Here is a 24,826-nt window from a genome sequence, read left to right as displayed (position 1 = left end):
CGAGCCTCTCGATTCGACTATAAGTACGTAATGTTTGGAAACTGTTTGGTAATCCAAATTGTGGTCCGAACCTTCCAACAGCGTTTCGGGTCCTTGATTTCAATTTATTTGGACTCGGATTGAGTTGAATTTGGTGTCGTTGGGTTCGTATTTTTGAGACATTCAGTTTGACTGTAAGTTTGCTGAAATCGGAGTTCGGATGATCCCAATTTTAATTTCAGAAGTTTCCAACTTGATTTTGCCTCGCGATTCGTGCCCGATTAAGATAATTTTTTAAGGACGTGTCAAATATGAAGATAATGGAAATGCTTCTAGCCTACAAGAAAATTTATCGGGAAAGATGGTGTTTTTGTTGAGAGATGCAGAATCTTTGATCCAAGGATCTGAATATGATTTTTATACCTACCTCAATACCGATGATGTGCCTTAGTGGAGTTGAGATCTTTTGATGCAAGGGCAAAATGCAGTGCGTCATTAACTAAATAAACTCTTACGACTGGGCTATCTTCTTATTTTCTAAAAACTTCTTAGCATATTATATACAAGCATTGTAAGGGGAAAAGGAGATGACGAATATTATATCCATTTTGAAGCTTTAAACTTGGTATTTGGTTTCTTATTTGATATTTCTTCTAGCATATTCATTTCTTCCGCCGATCCACTACATCAAAAGTTAGGCACGTTAATAAGTACATTTAACGCTATTGTTGCCAACTTGAAAAATATTTTTAGAAAAAAAAAATAAATTAAAAAATATCTCCTAATAGTTATAAGAAAGGCTGAAAATAATATTATTAATTTTCCAGCAAAAAAGTTCTTTAGAATGCACAAGTATGTCAAAATAAACAAAAAAAGGAACAGCAGCCATAACTCCATGCAAGTAATTTACAACAAAGTCCAAAGGAAGCTTTCCTAACTGAAGCAAAACCTGTATTAATATCACCCAGATCCTCAAGGAAGGCAACAGATTGCTGTCCATGAGTAAATTCTGTAGCAGCAATAGCCTGTTGATATGCTTGAAAAGTGAGGATACCAATAAGAAGTGCCATTTTTGACCCAACATGAAATTTTGGGAATGAAGAACGAGAAGCACACATATGGTGCCTCTTTATGATATCTCGAATTTCATCTATTAAAAAGTATCCAACTTTGTTCTCCTTCACATTCAAAGATTTACTCCTGTCAACGCATCCGAACTTCTGCAGAAATACAAAAACAATCAATCTTAGCACCAAAATTTTTGGGAGACAATTTATGAAAATGAAATGTGGGAAATTTTATCATCACATACAGAAAGTACAAGATTAAAACTGTAGAATTTAACTACTTCAGACTTCAGATAATTAATAGTAGTTAGAAGAACTGAACAGGATTTTCGTCCTCACATTTTAAGGCCAATCATGGACAAATCTAAAACCTAGCCTTAAAGCAACCATTAGGTAAAGGTGAAAATAGGTAAATTACCTGTTATAAGAAGGGTTCACTCAGGTTCTTTGCTATAAGAAGCTTTTGGAATAATCTCCACAGCAATGAGGGTCATTTTATTACAAAATACACCATACCAATTATTAAAAAACAAAAGAGGGATCACGTTAGATGATTTCACAGTAGTCTCTAAAAGTCAAATGAACAGAAGGGCCTATCATGGACAAAAACTAATGGGTCGTATTAGCCAATTTTTAGAAAAGAGGGACTAAAGTGCCACTCAAAAAGTATTTTTGCATTCTCATAGATGGATGGCTATGGAACAAAACATAAAATGGTTATCATAATGGTTTTCGTCTTTTACAAGTGTTAGAAAATTTAATCATCCTGTTGTGGGCTCCGAAAATTCGGCCCCGGCCTCCCCGCCGCACAACTGATTTGCTGCTTTTTGCTTTGGCGAGGGGAGTTTTAACGGAATAAGTTCCGGGGTAAATTTTGGAAGGCAGATGGGTTTGTAGATAAGACACTACCCAGAGATTTCGCCCTCATTTTGCGAGGACTTTATGATCTGAGTTCTGGTTTCCTATAGGCGCAAGCCCCTATAGTTAATTACCCCTCCCGATTATGAGAGAGAACTTTCGATTAAGGCTACTCGTCAATCAGATACGTAAAGATACGTGTTATCTGGCATATAGTAGCAGCATAGATTTGGATTTCGCAATTGTGTTTGAATTTGGGTATTTGGAAAGTTAAAAATTTGGAGATTGAAAAATTTGATATTTAAAATAGAAATTTCACCATCTTGCACTTAAAGCGGATGGTGGGAGAATGGATGATAGACCCGATCAAGATCCCATGGTTCTGTCGTCCCGGGCCATTGTGGTCCCTGGTCTACTTAGTTAAAGGAGGTAGTCGACCCAACCTGACAGAAGGATCCTTGTCGGCAGCCATGGGTTGCTTCGTCCAAGGGGACCTTGTAGACCTGGGTTGAATGTTTATCTAAAGGGGACAAATTTAAATCCACCTTAGCTAACAGAGGGCTTTGTGCCCTATCGATCATATCTTATTGATTCATATCTCAAGGATTTGATGTCATTAAGGAGCGTATTGGCTCTGGCCATAACCGGTATTTTGTGGTGCCATTTGGCGGCAAAACCACTCGGTTCAGAGGACCCCGGGTCATAACCGTTTATACTGCGGTGCCATTTGGCGGCAAAACCGCCGGTTAGAAGACACGTACCACGTCCTTACTGGCAGGAGATTATTTGAGAATGGATCCTAGTGACTAGGCATTTAGCTCTTTGTGAGCTGAAGTAAATTTTGATTTGTCCACCCTTGCAAACTGTTGCTGAGGGTGGATGGATTTTGCTTTAAGTGTTTGATAATTAGATTTTAATTTTAAATATTTTTGGATTTTGGAATGATTTTTGGGATTTTGGAATTTGGATTTTGATAGACATTTGGGTATTTGGATGGTATTTGAAATTATTTGTGAACCCCTCCGGTTGAGATTTTCATTCAACACGGCCATCATCGGGGTGTTTGGGGGTATTTTCATTTTCTGGATTGAACCTTGTCGACTCTGTCTACTGGTCGACAGATGATCAGGTTTCATGGGTTTTATGCATTTGTTAGTGAACTCATATTGTTATAGGCCTTGAAGGCCTAATATGAATGTATTAAAATAAATATATCGGTCGTCATAACCATATATTTGCTTAATGGTTCGAACCCTGTCGACTTCTATTAATCCGTATAGAAGGATCGGGTTCGAACTTGAATTCACTTAATAACCCGCGCAGCATCCCTAGACGTCACGTGTGTACCAATAACACGCTCGCCGGGGCCCATGCAGGTTATGATTTCTTTTACCCCTTTTAGTGTACCTATGTGTATACAAATTACGGTGCACGTGTAGGGGTACTTTAAAATATTTGTAAACGCCTTCTATCCGCTTGTATGATTGTTGCGGATCCGGTGGCATGGCATTGTAGTTTGTGGACGCTTTCTATCTGCTTGTACGAATGTTGCAGATCCGATGGCATGGCGTTGTAGTTTGTGGACGCTTTCTATCTGCTTGTACGAATGTTGTAGATCCGGTGGCGTGGCGTTATAGTTTGTGGACGCCTTCTGTCTGCTTGTATGAGGGTTGCAGATCCGGTGGCGATGAGTTGTAGATTGTGAACGCCTTCTATCTGCTTGTACGAATGTTGTAGATCCGGTGGCGTGGCGTATAGTTTGTGGACGCCTTCTGTCTGCTTGTATGAGGGTTGCAGCTCCGGTGGCGGTGCGTTGTAGATTGTGAACGCCTTCTGTCTGCTTGTACGAATGTTACAGATTCGGTGGCATGACGTAGCAGCTTTAAAATTCAGTGGTTCGCTGCTTTATACAGGTAGACTGTCGTGCACTATTTGTTGCTTTCAGCAGGCGGATCATAGTGCACTAACTAATCTCCTGCCTTATATTTGTAGATATTTTCATTCATCGTAGTTCTTTGGCATTTGTTTATAGATTGTATGTAATATTCGTAGCAGGGCAGGAGCGCGTGAGAGCTTGTATCTGTCATATTCCTAATGCACTTTGTTGTGGTATTTAGCTCGTGTGGTGCATCCGCCACTGCTACAAATAGGCAGGTAGATGTATTCCTTCACATATTGGAATTGACTTCAGGATACTGCATTTACTGAAGTGTTTCTGCATCTACCCATTAGTGGAATGTGGCACATACATCTATCTTTGTAGAAAGATCGTATATGTTACAGATCTTTTATCCTTGCTTGTAGAAGGTTGATGGTATTGACTAATACTGAGTGGCTATCAACTGTATGGATGATTTAGCATCCACTACACATTAATCATCATCACCCATAAGTGGACAACTATATGAGTGAGAATTCTTCTATATTTGCTTGTGGTCAGCATTGTGGACTTGTATCACTGATCTTTGCTTGCAATCAGCTTCAGTAGGTTCTTGAATTTTGACTTTCGACATTCAGAGATAATTACTGTATTCATCTACGAGTTAATTGTCATTGATTGGAGAGAAGTCATAATAATAACTTCGTAGATACACCTTGATGAATCAAGTCATTGATAAGTCACCTCATGATTTATCTATGATTAGACCACACTTCTTCCCTTATTGCACGTTGCTTGTGAGCTCGTTGTGTTTGTAACTTCAGAAATCTTTTGTTGTAGTATTGAATAGTTTGTTGCAAACGAGTTGTGATTACAAGTCATTCATTTGTAGATAATACATGATAGTTGTGTGGAGTCATCATATTCACCATGTGTCCTTATTGATTATTACTTGCAAGCAAATCATGTAGAAATCTTTGAGAACAATATATCATGACATGAAATTTGATTAAGTTATTTATAATTCATCACTACTTGTAAGCAAGTAGAGTTTGCATGTCTCTTATTGTTCACAAATTCCATATATTTTCTTTTGCATTTAATTTGGATCTTATTATTTTACAAATCATAAAATCATTTTAAATGTAGTTTTGATTTGGTATCATCTTAATCCAAGCATGAGTTCAATCCGAGTTCAAGTGCATCCCTTGTTCTTGTCAGCTTCGGTCTACATTCAAGTTCACCTTTGTTTGTTCATGTGGCGAGTCTAAGTCCTTCTCATTTGGTTCAAACCAAGTTCAAAAATCTCATATGATCTTGTTCAATTCAAGTTCATTTGGATCAAGCTTGAATCAAGCTTTGAATTAAGTCTTTTAATTAATCATTCACATTTGCACTTAGTCAATTTAATTGTCCAAATCAAGTTCAAACAAAGTCCACTGTAATTGTCCAAATTTTGTTCAAGTCTGAGTTCAGTTCGAATTCATGTCCACTGCGGTCCCAAATCAAGTCCTCTTGTCCTTTGCTCAAATGTTCAAACCTTTGTTCATCTCATTTGATTTACAAGTTTATTTATTGTTTAAATTGAGTTAAAATCATTTTATTTGCTCAAATACAAATATGAGCTCAAGTTCAAATTGTCCACATTTTATCCAAGTCTTGTCCATAATTCATTAAAAATTTCGGTAACCTCCCGGCGTCTCCCCCGTTTAGGGGAAAACTACGGGAAACTGGGCCATCCCACCAAGCTACTCGAGCGTGTATGATAGGTGTCGGGAGGACACCGGGCCGTACATATTTCATCCCACCACGCTACACGAGCGTGTATGGAGTCTTCAAAAGTACACGTACGAAGAACACAAGTGAATCTCCCCACCACGCTATAAGAGCGTGTATAGGGCTTACCCACTTCGTCGTATGCGTCGCACCTGGCTCCCTCCTACCGTGCTACGAGAGCGCGTATAGGTGGTTCTCCGGTCCGCCGCAAACGCAGAAAATGGAATTTAAAGTGATTACCCGCTTCGTCGTAGGCGTCGCACCGGACTCCCTCCTACCGTGCTACGAGAGCGCGTATAGGTGGTTCCCCGGTCTGCCACGAACAACGAGAATGGGAAATCTGAGTTTTAGGTGATTATCCGTCTTGTCGTAGGTGTCGCACCGGGCTCCCTCCTACCGTGCTACGAGAACGCGTATAGGTGGTTCCCCGGTCCGCCACAAATGACGAGAATGGGAAATCTGAGTTTTGGAGATTACACCTTCGGGGCCGGCGACGATGAGGTAGAAGAAGTGTACAAAAATATATTACAAGATGCACAAAATCATCTCTAATCCCCCTCTCTCTTTTTTTTTAATCATCTCTAATCCCGCTCTCTTATTTTTTTGGAAACTTCACTCTTTTTTTTTTGAACTTTCTTTTTCTTTCTTTTTTTTTGGACACATACATACACATATAATAATTGCTACTGCTACAAGCAATGATAAAAGTCACTGTAATTGACAACACAATAATAGTAGAAACAAATATTAATGCCACATACAAGAACATGATCAAGCAAAACAAGCTTTTTTCACTTATTTCATGACTGTGAGAATGTATTTATAGGAATTGCTACAGATATTTGAGGGTGACTTATTGGTGTTTGACTTGGGCTATTGAAAGGATTAGGTGGGCCGTCTTGAGTTTAAAGTATAGAGAAGCTTAAATGTAGGCTCAAGCTTCAAGTGAAGCCTTTTTATTTTGTGGGCTTTTTATGGATTTAAAGCAGACTGGTTTGAAAGTTGTTGGTTTAGCTGTCAAGTGGAATGGACAGCAATAGTGTGAGGGGAATTGGGTTTGGTGGCTATTTGGAGTGGACTTAGTGTGATTGTTTGGACATATGGGCTGGTTTATGTGGAGGGAGATGCTGTTTTGGGCTGGAAATTGAATGTAAAATAGGCCTGTTCTAATATAACCCGATGCAGATGACAGAATTCACATGGGGAGAAGACGGAGCTTTTGTCTCTTTTTACAGCAAACAAGCATTTAGCCACCTCCTTTTGGAATTTGTTGCAGGTTATAACTGGCAGGGCGTTATTCCAAGGCTCATTCTTGCTGAGAGGTCTACAATAGAGGACCTGGATGTTCACAGCCTTCTCCTTCCCGGAGTGCGACAAAACAAGCATTTTGGTTAGAAAATCAGTGCTGCTGGAACAGAGACTTTGGAGTTTGCTCGCATTGCAGCTTGGCATGATAAGGGAAAGAGAATAGCAGGGAAAAGTTGAACTCTCACTCAGATGACGAGTGGGATCTGGAAGCAGCTGCTTGAGGGAGGAGGAAGGAATCGGGTAAGAGTTTCTTGAGCCGTTGGAAGGAAACGGACTGCAGCTTGACTTTCACCTAAGGAAGCAAGGAGCAGTGCGGCCCTTTGGGGATACTTCAGCTGTAGCGGTGTGAACAAAGAGGGACAGACGAAGAAGAGCTTGGTTCAGTGGAGTTTGGGAGGCTCTTTGCTGAAGTCGGAGCAATTTGGAGGTTGGGGACGTGAGAAGAAGTTGGGCAGAGAGGCTGTATGTGTCTGCTTTCGTAGGAGGGAGCTTGAAGACGGCTTGTTGGAAGAGAGAATAAGAGGAATGAATGCTGTTGGGTGATATTAGATTCCGGTTGGATTTCAAAACCAAGAGAGAATGAAGTAGACGGGCTTGTACTGAAGGAAAATCCCAAATGATAGCTCTCTTAGCCTTGTTTGAGTGACAGAAACAGATAGGTCAGCAGGCACGACAGCAGGGATTTGCACAAAATAAGATATATGAATTAATGGGCATTAATGTTGATTGGAGTTTTTTCCCTGTTTGGCATCTATTTCTTTATAAAATTTTTATTAAGTATATGCTATATTAATGTTCAAGTCATTCATGCATTAATTAAGAATGACAAAACAGCATTAACGAGGTTAAAAACAGCCTTGATTTACGTGCCACTCTCTCAATTTGTGTGTCGATTGCCTCGTTTTGCGTGTCAAATTCGTCGAATATCAAAATTAAACAAATTGGCAGTGCATTTAGGGTATTGCCGATGTTCCAGTCGCAACGACGTAGTCCGTTTTGCGATCGGACGTCGTTTGAGCAACGCCGAGGGTAATTTTTACCTGGGAATGCCTCGATTTGCATGCACAACCTCCATTAAACAAATTTATAGTGTATTCATGGTATTTGAGGGTGTTCCGAACACAACAACATAGTCCGTTTCACGATCGGACGTCGTTTGAGCAATGTTGAGGGCAATTTTTATATAGGGCCGCCTCGATTTGCATGCACAACCTCAATTAAACAAATTGGTAGTGCATTTAGTGTATTGACGATGTTCCGGACACAATGACGAAGTCCGTTTGTCAATCGGACGTCGTTTGATCAGTCTCGCGCTTTAATTTCGGGTGTCAGTCCACCCTTTTTGATCGATTTCATTCGGTTTGATTGCGAGGGCCTCGACCAAGCAGAATTCGACATCTTGATCAGAATGATGTCATCCGTTTGGCAATCAGAGGTCATTTGACCATTTAAGTGATGTGTGTCGCTGAGGCGCGTATTGCTTTATTCACCAGTTTTGGTCTTTTCTTGCGTGGTTTGAGATATAGGAGTCAACACCTGCTCTCAAAACTGTGATGTTAAATGCTACATAGAAAGTGACTGATCCAGCTGTTTGGGGAGATCTGACTTCTATCAATAAGCATCAATAAAAAGATGCAAGATTCATGGTTCTAGAGACAAGCATCGTATTCACAAAAAATTGGCTAACAATAAAGCTTTCTCTGTAACGCAGAAAATAGAAACCCAAAAAACTAAAAGATTTCCCATAAGTCTTTAAGAAACATCTAAGAACACAAAAAAGCACGCAAATAGCATAAAAACGTTCTAAAGTGCTAGAAACAACATACACAGGATTAGAAAGGTACCATATCATGCATTTCTCCAGAAGTAGAAAGATGAATGTGCCCTGATAATCGAATCTCTTCCTTTATATGTTCATGACTTCGATCTGCATACCTGCAAAATTATCATTTTCCTAACATTGTTATAGAATATTTTTAGGTATCCACTTCCTTGAATTACTTTATGAATTAAATTAGTTTTTAGCTTAATTTTTGAAGTTTGATTGTGAAAGAAATGAGAATACTACATTTTTTTGTTTGTCTTATCCAAATGATGGATCCAACATGACTAATGTCTATTAATTGGAAGAGGGCAAAATTATGGGAAAAACTTTGGGCGGGAATATCTGGACCCAATTTTTCTTTTTAACGAGATATGCATAAAATTTTTAAGAACATGATTTTATGGATGTATAACAATTTATTTGAATTATCTTCATGGAAAATTTCAGATTCAAAAGCAACTTGTAATTTTGTTATTATGGATGAGATTTGAAATTAAATTTGAACCAAATTTCTGTTTTGAATTTCTACCTACTTAACTCTTATAAATAGAGAAGCATCAATTTGCATTTACTACTTTGTTGCTGTGGGTTTGTCAATTTAGAAGAAAAGAGAAGAGAGAGAGAGAGAGAGAGAGAGAGAGAGTAGAGAGAGATAAGAGGCTAAAGAGGTACTATAGGATTATAGGAATTATATATATATATATATATATATATATGATGAAAAATAGAAGTGAATTGGAAAATAAAAGAATGGAGATAAAATGACAGAAAACATTAAATTGTTCCCAAATGTGGTCAAATGACTAATTAGTTATTGGCAATGTTGACAAGGTGGAAAACAATTATGACCACAAGCACCACGTCAGCACAATTACCATAATCACCACTTGTGTCGGTCCTAAGAACAATCTAATCACGAGAAGAAGATGGTAGAGCTATGAGCTCAATGACCTGAAGAATCTGTGAGAGAGTAGCAAAGATGTAATAGAGTAAACCATCAATTGAGCTTGAATAAATTATAGAGATATACGAAGACTAAAAAGGAACTTGTAATAAGAAAATTCTCATTTTATTTATGTGAAATAGTCAATTTAATGAAAAAGGAATGATATTGAAGAATCTCATCCAATTTTCCATTCAAAGTACTAAAGTACATTGAATAGATTTTTCATCAGATTATAAAGAGAATATATCAGAGTAGATCAAATATATTATTATCCTAAAGTTAAGTGAAATGAATGAAGTCTCATGCCCCTTTGTCAAGCTTCTAAGACATGATGATGGAAGAAATGAGGCGTCCATGTGAGAATTGTATAGTCAAAAGCTTGTTTTTTAGGAGTACTTAGCAATATTTGTTGGTTTGGGAGATAGGGAGTCAAAATAATGACGTTTTTCATAAAATCAAATGAGAAAATGAAAGACCAAAGACCACAAAAAATAGTAGTTACCATTTCATTTAATAGTTGTAGCAATATCGGATGTGAGTTTCATTTACGAGAAATTAGTGGAGGCCATCAACAAACACCACCACAAAAAAGGGGAGGAAAAGAATGATTTAATCAATTATATCATAAGATGAGGAAAGTACATAGTATAAATATGGATGAGGGCAGGAGTGGATGCACACAGACAAGTATGGGATGTCCCATGATTGCAACTTTAGATGCATATAAGTGATAATTCCTGCTAGGGTATGTATGGTAGTTATTTTACGAGAGTGAGAACATTAATTGCAAAACAAAGAAGAGAAAGGGAGATAGATATAGCACAATTTAATTTCTCTCTAATAACATGTTGAGACAATTGAAATTTTTTTCGTACTTCTACTATGATATACGTGCTTATATCAAAATATACAAGAGATAAAATATGAAGGAATATCTTCATTACAAGGACATGTTACTATTAAATAATTAATAATTTTCAATTTGATAAAATCTTTGCAATAACAACATGAGACCCTTATAACACCCTAAGATAAAAGATTCATCACAAATAAGAATACGTATATATCTCAACCAAAGTCTTAGACAAATCAAAATTTGTCAAAATAAAAGCAGTGACAAAACCTGCAATTTTACACACTAAATTCTTTTTCTTTTTTTTTCTTTTTTTTTTTATGAACAAAAAATTCTTTTTCATATGCATAAGCATTACATTACATTAACATGTTCAACCAAGTACCCATTGATCATAGTGCCCGTAACATATAGTCACGCATAGAACATCGCCAAAATTTATAAGAGTCATGTTTGCATATGTTGTCGCATTCTTCTAATGATTGTTACCTACCTATTTCTCCCTCTTCTTGTAAGCCATACTATCTCTCTTGACGTGCTCTTACCTTCAATAGTAAAAATAAGTGTTGCTCCAATCAATATACTGTCTTTTAGAGGGAGATAGTTTCTCCTTAGGACTCCCCCTCACAAGGAATCTCTTGCCCTAGTTTTCTTCATCAACGGACTAGATCTTAAGTATCACATCACTAATTAAAGGTTAATTATTCAAAACTTCCAAGCATATGATATCTCTTCTATATAATATAGTATCAAAAAATTGGTTATAAGAGGGAGATAAAGAAAAAAAATAACAACAAAATTTGACACTCTTCATTGACAATCACCTAACCAATTCTTATATCACAAATATTTGAACTAAATTGATTCATATATGACTAAATTTGCAAGCATTCTAACTTGTGTAACAAATAGAATAACTCCTAATAGAGTTATTTGGAGACGCTTTGGTCATCAAACTTGACTCCAACTTCAGTCATAAATCTTTTGCAGTTGTCTCTTCTAACACATTCACCACAATCTCATTATCCAATCACAATTGGATAGCCAAAATGCTTTTTAACTCTTCTCTATTTTTCATCTTCACTTATTGCAGGAATATTCAACCACCCATGAGTGCTTTTACTAGATATTATTGAGAAAAACCTCTACACATTTTGATAATCCCAAAGCGAAAATTCTTTGACCCATCAAATTTATCAATTTTGAACTCCATCGTCATTTATAAGGAATTACTATCGAATACCATTTTTACTATTATAAGTGCGAAAATTGACTCAAAGTAGAAGCATCAACCATGATCGAGAATGTTGTATCACAGAGTAATACAAAACAGAGAAAAAAACAACTACAATGAAGAGGCCTAGATTTGCAATGATTCAACTTCAAACAAACTAACATTTCACATGACAAGAGAGAAGCAAAGTGTACAAAAATATAAGCACTTATAAGGCCTTTTCTAAGTACACAAACACATAAAGAAGAAAAAAATTGAGCATCTTAGAACATAAAGATCACCTCATACAAAATTTTCTTCTTCTTGCATGCATCGCCTAGTCTCCAAAAACACTAGCAACAAATAAGATATATGATAATTGAGGGAGATCTCCAAAATCAAGATGCTTCAAACCCCCAGATGAATACCTTCTCTTACAGCACCATAACTAATCCCAAGAATAAGAAAGGAAACAATTGCACAGATATCAAGGGCAAGATTTTTGAATTTAGATTTTTTTTCAAAACAATTGCACATATACCAAAAGCATTCATGGTGGCTATGGCTTTGGAGCAACTAATGAAGATAATAAGATCATATTGAATTTTTCTTTAGCTTATGATTTTATAATTGTTAATAACTTATTTAAGAAAAGACATGAGCATCTCATCATTTATAAGAATGGATATAGTAAAACTCAGATTGATTACTTTCTTATAAGAAAAATAGATCGTTTATATACAAAGATTATAAAATTATTCTGAATGAAAGTTTATATATCCAACATAGCTTACTAGTTTTGGACTTTAAGATGAATGGACAAAATATTAAAAATAAAGTTAATCATTACTCTAGGATTAGATGAGGGCATTTAAAGAATATTAACAAAAATATTTTTAAGAGTAAGATTCTAGTTCATAAGATTTTATTTGTGCATGAGGAAGTTAATGTTATGTAAGAAAAAGTAGTTAGTGATATTAAGAATGTTGCAAAAGATGTGTTTGGAATATCAAAAAGAAAAGCTACTAATAGAAAAATAGTTGGTGTTGGAATCAAAATGTGCAGGAAAAGATAAAAAATAAGAAAATTTGCTATAAAAATTAGTTTAGTTATAAAAACTCTGATAATTGGGAAAAATATAAAGAGGCCCGCAAGAAATTTAAGAAAACAATTTGCAATGCAAAGATTTTAGCTTTTAATTATGATTTAAATAATATATTAGATATTAAGGAGGGCGAAAGATATATGTATAAGTTAGCTAAATAAGGAAATATGAGTAGTAAGGATTTAGTTCAAGTAAAGTGTATTAAGAATGAAGATCAAAAAGTGATTTTATTAGAAAGGGATATTCAACAAAGGTGAATGAGATATTTTGCTAAACTTTTTAATGAAGATTATGAGAATACAAATGACTTTAATGATCTTAGCACCTTTAAATGAAAATAAAGATTTTTTTTCTCGGCGCATTAGTAAAATCGAAGTTAAAGATGCTTTAAAGAAAATAAGTGTGGAAAAGTTGTTGGACTTGATGATATTTCAATAGCGGTGTGGAAATGCTTAGGAGATAAAGGAATTTCTTGACTTACTAAACTTTTTAATATTATTTTCAAGGCTAAAAAGATGCTAGATGAGTGGAGAATGAGTGTGTTGATTCCTATTTTTAAGAATAAGGTGATGCACAAGATTGCGCAAATATTGAGGAATTCAGTTAATGTGTCATACTTTAAAACTATGGAAAAGAGTTATGGAGCATAGGTTGCGGCGTGACACTAATGTTTCTCAAAATCAATTTGCAGGTAGGTCTACTATGGAAGTTATACATTTATTGAGAGGTTTGTAGTTTACTGCTTGAAGGCGATTGTGTCCTATCACCAACCCCATAAAGGCTTGTTGTTGTTGTTGTAAGGAGGCTCATGATTCATGGAAGCTGAAGCACAGATAGTAGACTTATGGAAGGGCGTTTTGGGGAAATGAACTAATTAGTCAGTTTAACACTTAACAAACATAAAAATTACTGACCTTTAAATACAATAGTGCTGAACCAAATACATAATATTTGACAGATGGCATTGGAGCCTAATAACAGTGTCATGTAAATAACAATGAACCAAATAGCCCCACATTCCTCTTGATGGAAAACCTTTTAAAAATCACTTTCTCAAATTTGAATTGAACTATTTCTATAGAATCGGCGTATGCACGTTCTTAAGCTAGTACGGTCAAGGTACTATAGACCTTGTCGTTTACTTAATTCGAGTTATAAGAAAACTGTAAACCATTCTTACGCTGAAGCATTTCAGGCAAACCAGTGTAGTGCAGTGCCTCCTGCTACACTCCTTACACAAGGGATTAAGATGTGCCCGCCAAAAACCAAATAAATTGTGATAATTACAGACGAATGTTAATGACGTACCAAAAAAAGCACGAAACTTTCAAAGAAACTCTCGGGCGTTTCCCGTTAATTTCACTTTCCCTTTACTTCAGACCAATGAGATCCTCAGGCCTAACATTTCCAGGACTAACGAAGCCACAAACGAGAAAGAAAGAACTTCACTTCACTGACTACTAAGGGCCAACAGGCTCTGTTTTAATTGGGGGAAAATGATAGAAATGAAATGAAGGTTAATCATGAATCAGCGAAATTTGATTTGAGATTACAATTCCTTTTTAATTTCCTTTCAAGAAACTTATGAAAAACACTTACTTGAAAGAATTACAGCAAGAGCGCCACTTAGAGGCCGAGGAAGTCGAAAGCTCAAAGCTTGGTGGCCTCCATAACTTGATATGACTGAATGGCGAGGGAAATGGTCCCGTTAAGGCCTCGCATAGGCAAAGGGTTTTCATATCTCTTCTTGCTCTTACTCTCGCGGGAAGAAGCGAAACGAAAAGGAGACAAAGCGTTGGAGGTTTCCCAGCCTCTCCCTCGCGATTGCTCGGTGAGCCTGTGTTCTGATAATGGTCATGAATTTTTATAGTTTATATAAAACGGTCTGGACCAAAAGAGCAGACCGGAAAAGTTTTGGAACGTGAAGTATGGCTGTTGTTTTAGTTTCTGAAGCTAATTATGTCTCTAGATTGTATGTATTTATAAAATTAATATTTAAATATTTTTATTGTTGATAATATCAACAATAAAATTTCAAATATTTTAATTTAGTCTACTAAATATGCCTATCCTATATTTATTAAACTATTTCTTTTTTTTTTAGTCGAATCTTCTCTCGTAGGAGTTGAAGTATCTCATTATGAGATTCTTCCATTTATCAGATTCTCTCTACTAAGGAAGGTCCTGAGGTTCCTTCTCCAGTGTCATTTTGCCCCCCAGGGTAGAAAGAGGCAGATATCGGGCATCCATGATTCATAGACTGATTTCTAGACTGGTGGGAGTTAGAGCGAGAAGCTCCAATGATACGACTGTTGTGCCTATTGACCATCATAGCAATACTTGAAGTTGTGGGATAATAATTCTCACAGACGGCGCAAAATTGATGCAGGCAAGAATATACATGGCAATAAAGTTAGAAAGTTTATGTCTCAGCGTTGTACGGATATCCAGCACACAAATAGAAAATAAAATAACACTAGGTTTTACGTGAAAACCCCTGGAAAGGGAAAAAACCACGGGGTCACGACCAGTTGAAAAATTCCACTAATGTTTGTTTGAGATACAAGAGGCTGACTCGCCCTTAAAATTTAGGACGATGAGATTACAATGAATCACTTCTAGATTGAAATCCAGTTACAACGTTGGGTAGAGTTCCGGCGTCACTTGGAAATCGGGCGGAATTCCAGCGTCACTCAGGCGTCGAGCAGAATTCCGACGATGGTCGTGGAGGAGTTTCCTCCCTCCAATCCATCTCTTCTTCTTCACATTCTTTTCTTCTTCTTGCTTAGGTCCCCTCTTAAGAGAAATGAGGGGTCTATTTATAGATTTTTTGGAGTTGTATGGCCTGTAAATAGATGAGAGATCATGGGCAAATATAGAGTGGTTTGGATGAACGGCCGATATTGAATCCTTCAATCGTAGATCGTTTATCAGACATTTGAAGGTCTTAATGACTTCGGAATTATCTTGGGCTCATTGGATTCGTCTCGTCGAGCCGCTTGATTCGACTTAAGCTAGACATGTTTGAAAAATGTTTGTAACTCAAATTATGGTTTGAACATTCCAACAGGGTCATTGATTTGGACCCATTTGGGCTCGAATTGAGTTGAATTTGGTGACGTTCGTCAGTATTTCCGAGACAATCAGTTCGACTACAAGTTTGCTGAAATTGGAGTTCAGGTGATCCCAAATTTAATTTTTGAATTTCCAGCTTGATTTTGCTTTGAGATTCGTGCCCTATCAAGATAATTTTTCGACGATATATCATTTGCCCCCCTATTTTTGGACGTCAAAGCTCCAGAAGTCCAAAAATACTTATTCCGACATTTTACATTGATCGAATTGTAAAAAAATTGCATTCCAAAAAATATTAACTTGCTCAATCTCAATCACAGAGGCCCCGTTGAGCTCCGAAAGTGTCAAAATTGGGTTTGGAACGTCAAAAAACATGTTTGGGGACCCCAAAAACGTCCGATTTAGACTATCCGGGCTGAAAATCGGGCTAGGACAAGTGTAGGCAACTGAACTGGCCGACAAAATTTTGAAAATTCCAGAAAATTCAGGAAACTTCCCTCTTCCTCCAAAAAAATTATAAATAGCCCCCTAGGACCAGGGGGAAACTTGCACATTCTCTTCTTCTCCTTTTGGCTTTCTGACAGTTTAGGCTTTCCGCTATTTTTTAGTAGGTGACTTTCCCTACTTGACTCAGCGCCCCTCCTCTTGTACAGAAGTTACAAATTTCTCTTTCTTTTCTTTCTTTCTTTCCCGTTTCTCTTCCTACTCTAAAGGCTTTCCGCTATATTTTATAGGTGACTTTCCCTACTCAAATTTAGCACCCCTTTTTAACAAAAGAGTTAAAATGGGTGATCACACATCTGAAAGAAATCCTCCAGCCAAAGAAGATCATCTTATGCATCGATCTGAAGGTTCAAAGAAGACTCATAATTAGGTGCTGAAGACTGATGATGTTATTTCCACCTTCATTGACTATTCTTTCGTCTCCTTTAGGAAAAAAATTTATTTTCCTAACGATCTACTGATGAAGGTGCTGACAAGATTTGATCGTGCCCATTTTCCTCCCCCAGGATATGTGATGGTGTATGAATTCAGTTTGTGAGCGGAGCTACGGTTTCCACCATCTCCTGAATTGATTGATATTCTGACGATCTGTGGATTGAGTTTATCTCAATTTTCTTATACCGCCATGTCGATAGTAATGGGTCTTATCGTACTTTTCAGAGACTGTGGAGTGGTGCTATCTTTAGAATGTCTTTCTTGGATTCGGCGTCTCATCAACGATACGCAGGATCGTATCTCTTTTAGATCCAAGTGGTTGGACATTAGTACTCGAGATATGTCAAAGGGTTGGATCAGTGACTTCTTTTTTGTGCAAAACAATTGGAATTTCAAGAAAAAGGAAAAAATTGAAAGAGTTAACCGTTTCCCTTCATATTGGAGCAGAAGATTTATTGAAGATTCTCAAGCTTCCTATTTTTGACGCCCTACATTATAAGGTGCATTATTTGAGCAGATATATAGACGAAGAATACTTGTTCAAAGTGGGGTTATCTACTCAAGCAAGAAGATCGCATGCACAAATGCTAAAAAAGTCTGCCAAAGTTTTGGAGGCAGTTTCCCAACCTTAAAAAGTTCCTTCTAAACAACCAGGGAGTGAGAGTGATTTGCAGTCATAAAAAAGAAGAAGGCAGATGAAATTTTGGCAGTTGCCAGCAAATGTCCTCGTATCCCTCCCTCCAAGTTATATATTTCAAAAGATGGTTTGAAGCATCAGTGCGTTGGCCGTCGACAGGCTGAGGAGTTGGTGAGTTCACCTTTCCTTCTCTCCTTTTGTGTTATATATATATATATATTATATATATATATATATTCTTTCAAAAGATATATTTCTTATATAATTATATTTGTATTGCTTCAGTTAGAGTAGCAAACAGATTTTAAACATGATATGACCATGACTTTGAATGACTGGAACAATAAATTTGTAAAGGTCAAATATCTACAGAGAGAACACAAGAAGAAATACGATGGCAAAGTTAAGGAGATGCAGACAGTAGAGGAGCACTTGGCAGAGTGTAGAGCAGAGCTGGCAAACAGGATAACTTTAACCTCCTTACAGAATGAACTAATGGATTGTTTACATATAGAGTTGGTGGATACACAGGCGATGATAAAACAATATATGAGAGATCATCAAATCATTGAAGCTGTGAATAAGAGACCCTAGAGTATGATATCAGAGAAGGAAGCCCAGCAATTGCCGTCTGCAGTCATAGAAGAGTTCAAGAAATCTTTTGCCTTCAAGATAATGATTGAGAATCACGTTCAGGAAGCTCGCAATCATATTTATGATGTGGATGTGAAGGCTTTCGAGGCAGAGTGTATGAAGGATGGCATCATCAAAGATTTTATGAAGGGTGTGAGTGTAGTGCAGCGTAAGACTGGAGCAAAAATCGAGGGGTTGACTCTTAGCCAAGCTTTTGGTGATCCTTCTTCAAACTCTGGTGGTGAAGAATTAGAGAGTAAGTTGCATAAGGCTTTTTCCTTGGAGGAGGATGAGGATGAGATTGAGATCCTGTAGGATGGCTTTAATGTTGTTTTGTACCACTTTGTTTTCTTTCAAGTGATTATATATGTATTTAGTATTGATGCTTTCATATGATGTACTCGATGTTTAGTGATATATAAAGAAATTATTGGTATTTCTCTTTTTCTCACATACATATGGAATAAACTCAGTTTTATTTCAATGAGAAATATTTTGACGTTCTTTTTTTACTTGAGTGAATGCTGGAGATATCCTTTTTGGATATCTTGACCTATCCAAGATTGTTAATCAAAGCATTTGCTTGATGATTTTAACCTGTATGGAAGAGGTCAGATCAAATCCCCCTGGGATTGGTCATCCGGTGATTGACATACAATATAAATTGTGTATTTCTCAAATCACGAAAAAGGAGTTTGAGGAGAATAGATATTATCACGATAAACTGAAAATCACATTATTGTATTATATAATATAATACAATAATTCTCTAGTATAACTTAGGGATACGAAAAAAGAGTTCTCCCACAATCAACACATAAGAAGTGTACGAAAAGTCAGCATAAAACTTGAAAGATACAAAACATAACCACTTAAGGGGACATAACACGAGACAAATACTACCAACAACATAACATGTGAGAAATAGTATTATCAACTCCTACTGATAGCACTTGCGAAGGTTGCCGACATTTCAAGTTCGGGGGAGCTGCCACCAAATAAGAACCCTCCTAGAAGGGGGAGAGTTTGTTATGCTGAGGGTCTTTTCCAGCATGTTTGATACTCCGTAAAACTAAGTCCCTAATAGAGATACTTCGAGGTTTCACCCTTCAGTTATAGTGACAAGCAATCCTTGGGTGATATGCAGCTGTCCTGAGTGAGGCTTCATCTCTTACTTCTAGGAGGAGATCCAAATTTGTTATGAGCCTCTCCTCGTTATTACTGAAGTTAAAAGTCTAAACCCTATTGCTCGGGACTCCAATATCAACCGGTATGACTGCTTTTGTACTAAAATAGAGGTTATACAGAGTTTCTCCTATAGGAGTTCTGGTAGTGGTCTGATAAGCCCAAAGAACATTTGGGAGTTCTTCAGTGCATTTCCTCCCAGCCTTCCCTAAGCGTGTCTTTAGCCCTTTCAGAATTATTTGATTTATAACCTTTGTTTGCCTATTTGCTTAAGGATGGGCGACCATTATATGGATGAGTTGAATATAAAAATTCTTAGAAAAAGAAGTAAAGGTTTTCCTCGTAAACTATGTACCATTATCAGTGATGACTCTTGTTGGAATGTTAAAATGACATACTATATTCTTTCACAAAAATTGCTTGGTATTTGCTTCAGTATTCTTTGCCAAGGGTTCTGCCTCCACCCATTTGATGAAGTATTTTATACCCACGATAATGAATTTCCATTGTCCAGTGACTATAGGGAAGGGTCTCATTATATCAATTCCCCAATAGGCAAAAGGCCAAGGGCTCTAAAGTAATACAAGCTCCAGAGCTGGTATATGGGTGAGATTGGAATGCAATTGATAGTTTTTGCACCTTTGAGTAAGCTCAAGTGTGTCCTATTTCATTGTAGGCCAATAGAATCCCTGTCTCATGATCTTGTAAGCCAATACTCTTCCTCTCAGATGTTCTTCACATACTCCTTAATGAACTTCTTGGAGTGCGTAATCAGCTTCTGAAGGTGGGAGACACTTAAGATATGGTCTAATAAAGGCGCGTTTATACAACTCGTCACCAATAATGGTGAAATTTGCTTCTTGTCTCCGAAGTCATGTTGTAGCCATAGGTTCTTCAGGTAGTACCCCATCCTATAAAAAAGACAAGATGGGATCGATCCAAGATGCCTCTCTTGGTTTATTAATTGATTGTATGACCCACGGACCTTGAACACATGAAAAATAGATTTCCTCTATACACTTTTTTTTATAAACATCTCTCGTCATTGATGTAATAAGTTTAGAAAGAGTATCTGTTTGCATATTTTACTCTTGGAGAATATGGATGGTCTGATGCTCTCTTATGCTGGTTAAGAGTAGCTTCACAATACTGTAATATTTGGCTAGTTACGGATTGTGGATATCAAACTCCCTGTCCACCTGAGAGGCGACTAATTATGAATAAGTGTGGACTACTAAATTTTTCACCTCACAGTCAATTGCTAGTCTTAATCCAGCAATAAGGGCCTCATATTCTGTTGTGTTGTTTGTTGTCGGAAACTTGAGTCGGAGCCCATACTCAAAGGTAACTTTCTGTGGAGAGATCAAAAAAATTTTAGCCCCAGCACCAGAACTTCCAGAAGCTCCATCGGCATACAACGTCCAGCATGAAGGAGAAGGCGAATCACTTGGTTGAACATCAGATACTAGAACGGTGCATTCAACTACAAAATCTGTAAGTGATTGAGATTTAATATTGGGTCTAGACAAGTAGTGGATATCAAATTCTCTCAGCTCTACATACCACTTAACGAGCCTACCCGATGCTTCTGGCTTTTTCAGGATACTTTTCAGCGGCAGATTTGTGTAAACCCCAATTATATAGGCTTAAAAGTAAGGGCGTAGTTTTTTAACGGAATAAATTAACGCCAATACTGTCTTATCTACTAGAGGATAACATCCCTCTATTTTAGATAAAAATTTGCTGACATAGTAGATGGGACGTTGTATAATATTTTCTTCTCGAACCAAAACTAAACTAATGGCTTGGGCAGAAACAATCATATACAAATACAATTTCTCTCCCGGTGTTGGTTTAGAAAGTAGTGGTAGGGATGTCAAATACTTCCGTAATTGTTCAAAGGCTTCTTGGCATTCATCGGTCTATTGGAATCCAAAGGTACGAGTGTATCTAAGTATCTTGAAGAATGGTAGATATTTGTTTACTGAACGTGCCAAGAAATGAGATAGTGCTGCAATTCTCCCATTTAGCCTTTGGACCTCATTAATATTCTTCAGTGACACTATATCCCTTAGCGCCTTGATCTTTTTTAGATTAGCTTCAATCCCTCTATGGATCACCATAAACCCCAAAAAACTTTCTAGAAGCGACTCCAAAAGCACATTTAGTGGGGTTGAGTCGCATATTATAACGTTGCAATAAATGGAAGCACTATTTTAGGTCTTAGATATATTGAGATTTTTCAAGACTTTTCACAAACATATCGTCCACGTACACCTCCATAGTGCGCCCAATAAGGTCTTTGAAAACCTTATTCATGAGGCACTGATAAGTTTCTCCGCATTTTTGAGCCCGAAGGGCATCACCCGATAGTAGTATAACCCTTTGTTTGTTTGAAAAGCTGTAGCTTCTTCATCAGCAGGATTCATCTTTATTTGATTATAGCCAGCGTATGCATCCATAAAGCTCAACATCTTATGTCCAAAGGTGGTATCAACTAATTGGTCAATACGAGGAAGCAAAAAGTTGTCTTTTGGTAGGCTTTGTTCATATCTGCATAATCTATACACATTCTTTAAGCTCAACTCCCCTTCTGAACCATGATAATATTTTCCAACCAAGTAGAATAGTGCATCTCTCATATAAATTCGGCTTCCAAAAGCTTATCCACTTCTTGCTCAATTGTTTGTTGACAATCTAATGCAAAATTTTGTTTCATTTGAATGATCGGTTTGCACATTAGTTTAGTTTTGAGGGAATGCACTATCACTTCGGGGTCGACCCCGAGCATATCTTTCAAACTCCAAGAAAAAATATCCTGATTTTCACGTAGAAAATCTATGAATTTCTTCTTCTCGTTATCTAAGAGAAGTGATCCAATCCCCACAGTCTTTGAAGGATGTTTTTTAGATATAGATATAGTAGTAAGGTCTTCTACAGGAGAAGCTCTATGAGGGATATCCTTGCTCTAGAGATCAAAGTCCTCGATGCTTAGGGAAACCGTTGGACGTGATTTAACCTGCCTAAGATAACAGGTTTGTGCTATTTGTTGATCTCTGCATACTACACTTACTTCTACCGAGGTAAGGAACATCATTTTAAGGTGAGGGATAGAGATGACGATCCCAAAAATTAACTAGAGTGACCTCCTAAAAATAGTGTTGTAAGCCAATTCTGACTTTATAATAATGAACTGAATGGAGTATATAATCTATCGAGAAAATTCTCCAAGTATCACTGGGAGACTAATTATCCCTTCTGCTCATACAGGTCGGTTATCAAATCCATATAAAGGACTCGTAGTAGGCTGAAGCTTTTCTCTTGAGAGACCCATATTGAGAGAAGTGGAGTAGAATAGGACATCTATGGAGCTTCCATTGTCCACAAGAATTCTTTTTGTAGCACGGGTCACCAATACCTGCATTAATGACAAGCGGATCTTGATGAGGGGTTTTACTCACTCCAGATCAAAGTCATCAAACATGATAGAATGATTAATACGAGCCTTCTTTGGCATCGGGTTTTCATATACAGCCAAAAAGACTTAATCAGATAGCACGAGGCCTCCTGCGATTGTCTCAATTTCACCAACTATTTGATTATTCATCGGTTGTCTCTATTATTGATTTTTCCCAGCATCAGGACGAGCTTCCTCTCAGGTTGGTAGATCCCGAATAAACTGTCGAAGATAGCCTTGGTGGATAAGTCTTTTAATCTCCTCCTTGAGTTGCCTACAGGCTTTGGTAGTGTGGCCACCACTATGATGAAAGTTACAGTACTGATCTTGATTTCATGTGTTCGACTTCAAAGGATGCAGACACTTCACTATATCTTGATCTCGAACATCCATTAATATATTTGCTCGATATGGGTTGAGTGGGGTATACTCCTCCTGTCGAGGTTCCCGTCGCGGCAATGGAGGCTTCAGAGGTAGATTATTCTTCCCCTGCTTCATCCTTTGTGAGGATGAATTATCCATCCCATGCACACCTTTGCGCTTTCCATTTGTTTGCTCAAACTACTTTTTATGAGCGTTTATAGTTTCATCTGTACAAATTTGCACCTCCACATACGATGAATCAGATCATCATATGAATGAAATTTGTCGCGCATGAGTGTTGAATAGAAGGGTCCAGGATGAAGGCCTCTAAGAAAGACCCCTCTGAGCAATTTAGGGTCTACTCCTGGGATCTGCCGGGCCTCAATGGAAAATCATTGAAAATACTCCTTCAATGATTCTCCCTCATTTTAACGAATTCCGGAGAGGTGGGAAGAATCCTTAGCAATTATTCGATTGGATACAAACTGTTCGATAAATATTTTGGCCAATTTGACGAATGAAGGGATCATTCTAGATGAAAGTGAATAGAACCACATTCAAGTCTATCCTTTAAGGGTGATAAAAAAAACCTGGCAAAGGAGTGCGTCTAAGGCTCGTTGAATATGCATGATGGTTCTATAGTGGTTGATATGCTCGTACAAGTTGGACGTCCCATTGTAGGACTCGATGCTTAGTAGTTTGAAGCCAACTGGAATGGGGTGCTGAAGAATGGCTTCAGTTAAAGGTGATAATTCCTGGAAGTTCTACTGTCAAAGAGTTTGCCTCACATCTCCTCCGGGGAACTCTTCTCATACCAATTTTTGCAGTTCATGACATAGGGAGTTGTGAGAGAGCTCAACAATGTGTGGTTGGGCTAAGTCTTCTGGGAGATCTAGATGAATGCGAGGTTGCCGTGTTGTTGGAGAAGGATAGGTAAAACTTGCCATATAGGCAAGTTCGTTATCCTTGCATGATTGCAGATGTCTTCTTGGCGGAGAAAAATGTATCTCTACTTGAAGATGTTTGAGTTGAATATCTTCGGCTAGTGGTGGAGCTCGAGGGAGAAGAACCTCCTTCCGTTGTGGTAATGCTGGCTGCTGAGTCTCTCGTAGGAGTTAAAGAATCTCATTATGAGATTCTTCCATTTATTAGATTCTCTCTTTTAAGAAAGGTCCTGAGGTTCCTTCTCCAGCATCATTTTTCCCCCCAGGGTAGAAAGAGGTAGATATCGGGCATCTATGATTCATAGACTGATTTTTAGACTGGTGGGAGTTAGAGCGAGAAGCTCCAATGATACGACTGTTGTACCTATTTACCATCATAGCAATACTTGAAGTTGTGGGATAATGATTCTCATAGACAGCGCCAAACTATTGCATGCTAGAATATACATGGCAATAAAGTTAGAAATTTTACGACTCAGCGTTGTACGGATATCCAGCACACAAACAGAAAATGAAATAACACCATGATTTTTATGTGGAAAATCTTGGAAATGGAAAAAATAACGAGGCCATGCCTAGTTGAAAATTTTCATTAGTGTTTGTTTTAGATACAAGAGACTATGTCGTCCTTGAAATTTAGGGCGATTAGATTATAATGAATCACTTTTAGATTGAAATCCAATTACAATGTTGGGTAGAGTTCTGGCGTCACTTAGAGATCAGGCGGAATTCCAACGTCACTCGGGCGTCGAGTAGAATTCCGGCGGTGGTCGTGGAGGAGTTT

The 24,826-nt window shown here is 37.5% G+C and overlaps 1 protein-coding gene across 1 annotated transcript in view; it reads right to left on the bottom strand.

The window, feature by feature from the left end:
- The window catches only part of LOC110106031 (GDT1-like protein 1, chloroplastic), a 51,898-nt gene extending 37,230 nt beyond the window's left edge, over window positions 1–14,668 (bottom strand). Inside the window, exons 1-3 of the mRNA XM_028696710.1 lie at window positions 14,409–14,668; window positions 8,712–8,802; window positions 918–1,199 (exon numbers count right to left, since the gene is read on the bottom strand). Coding sequence (XP_028552543.1) covers window positions 918–1,199; window positions 8,712–8,802; window positions 14,409–14,548 — 513 coding nt within the window. The 5' untranslated portion in view covers window positions 14,549–14,668. The remainder of the gene's footprint in view (window positions 1–917; window positions 1,200–8,711; window positions 8,803–14,408) is intronic.
- Between the last annotated feature and the right edge of the window lie 10,158 nt (window positions 14,669–24,826).

The sequence above is a fragment of the Dendrobium catenatum genome, unplaced genomic scaffold (assembly GCF_001605985.2).
Source record: "Dendrobium catenatum unplaced genomic scaffold, ASM160598v2 fragScaff_scaffold_821, whole genome shotgun sequence".
NCBI lineage: Eukaryota > Viridiplantae > Streptophyta > Magnoliopsida > Asparagales > Orchidaceae > Dendrobium > Dendrobium catenatum.
The sequence above is the reverse complement of the archived record's forward strand: the minus strand, read 5'-3'. Positions and strand labels throughout refer to the sequence as shown.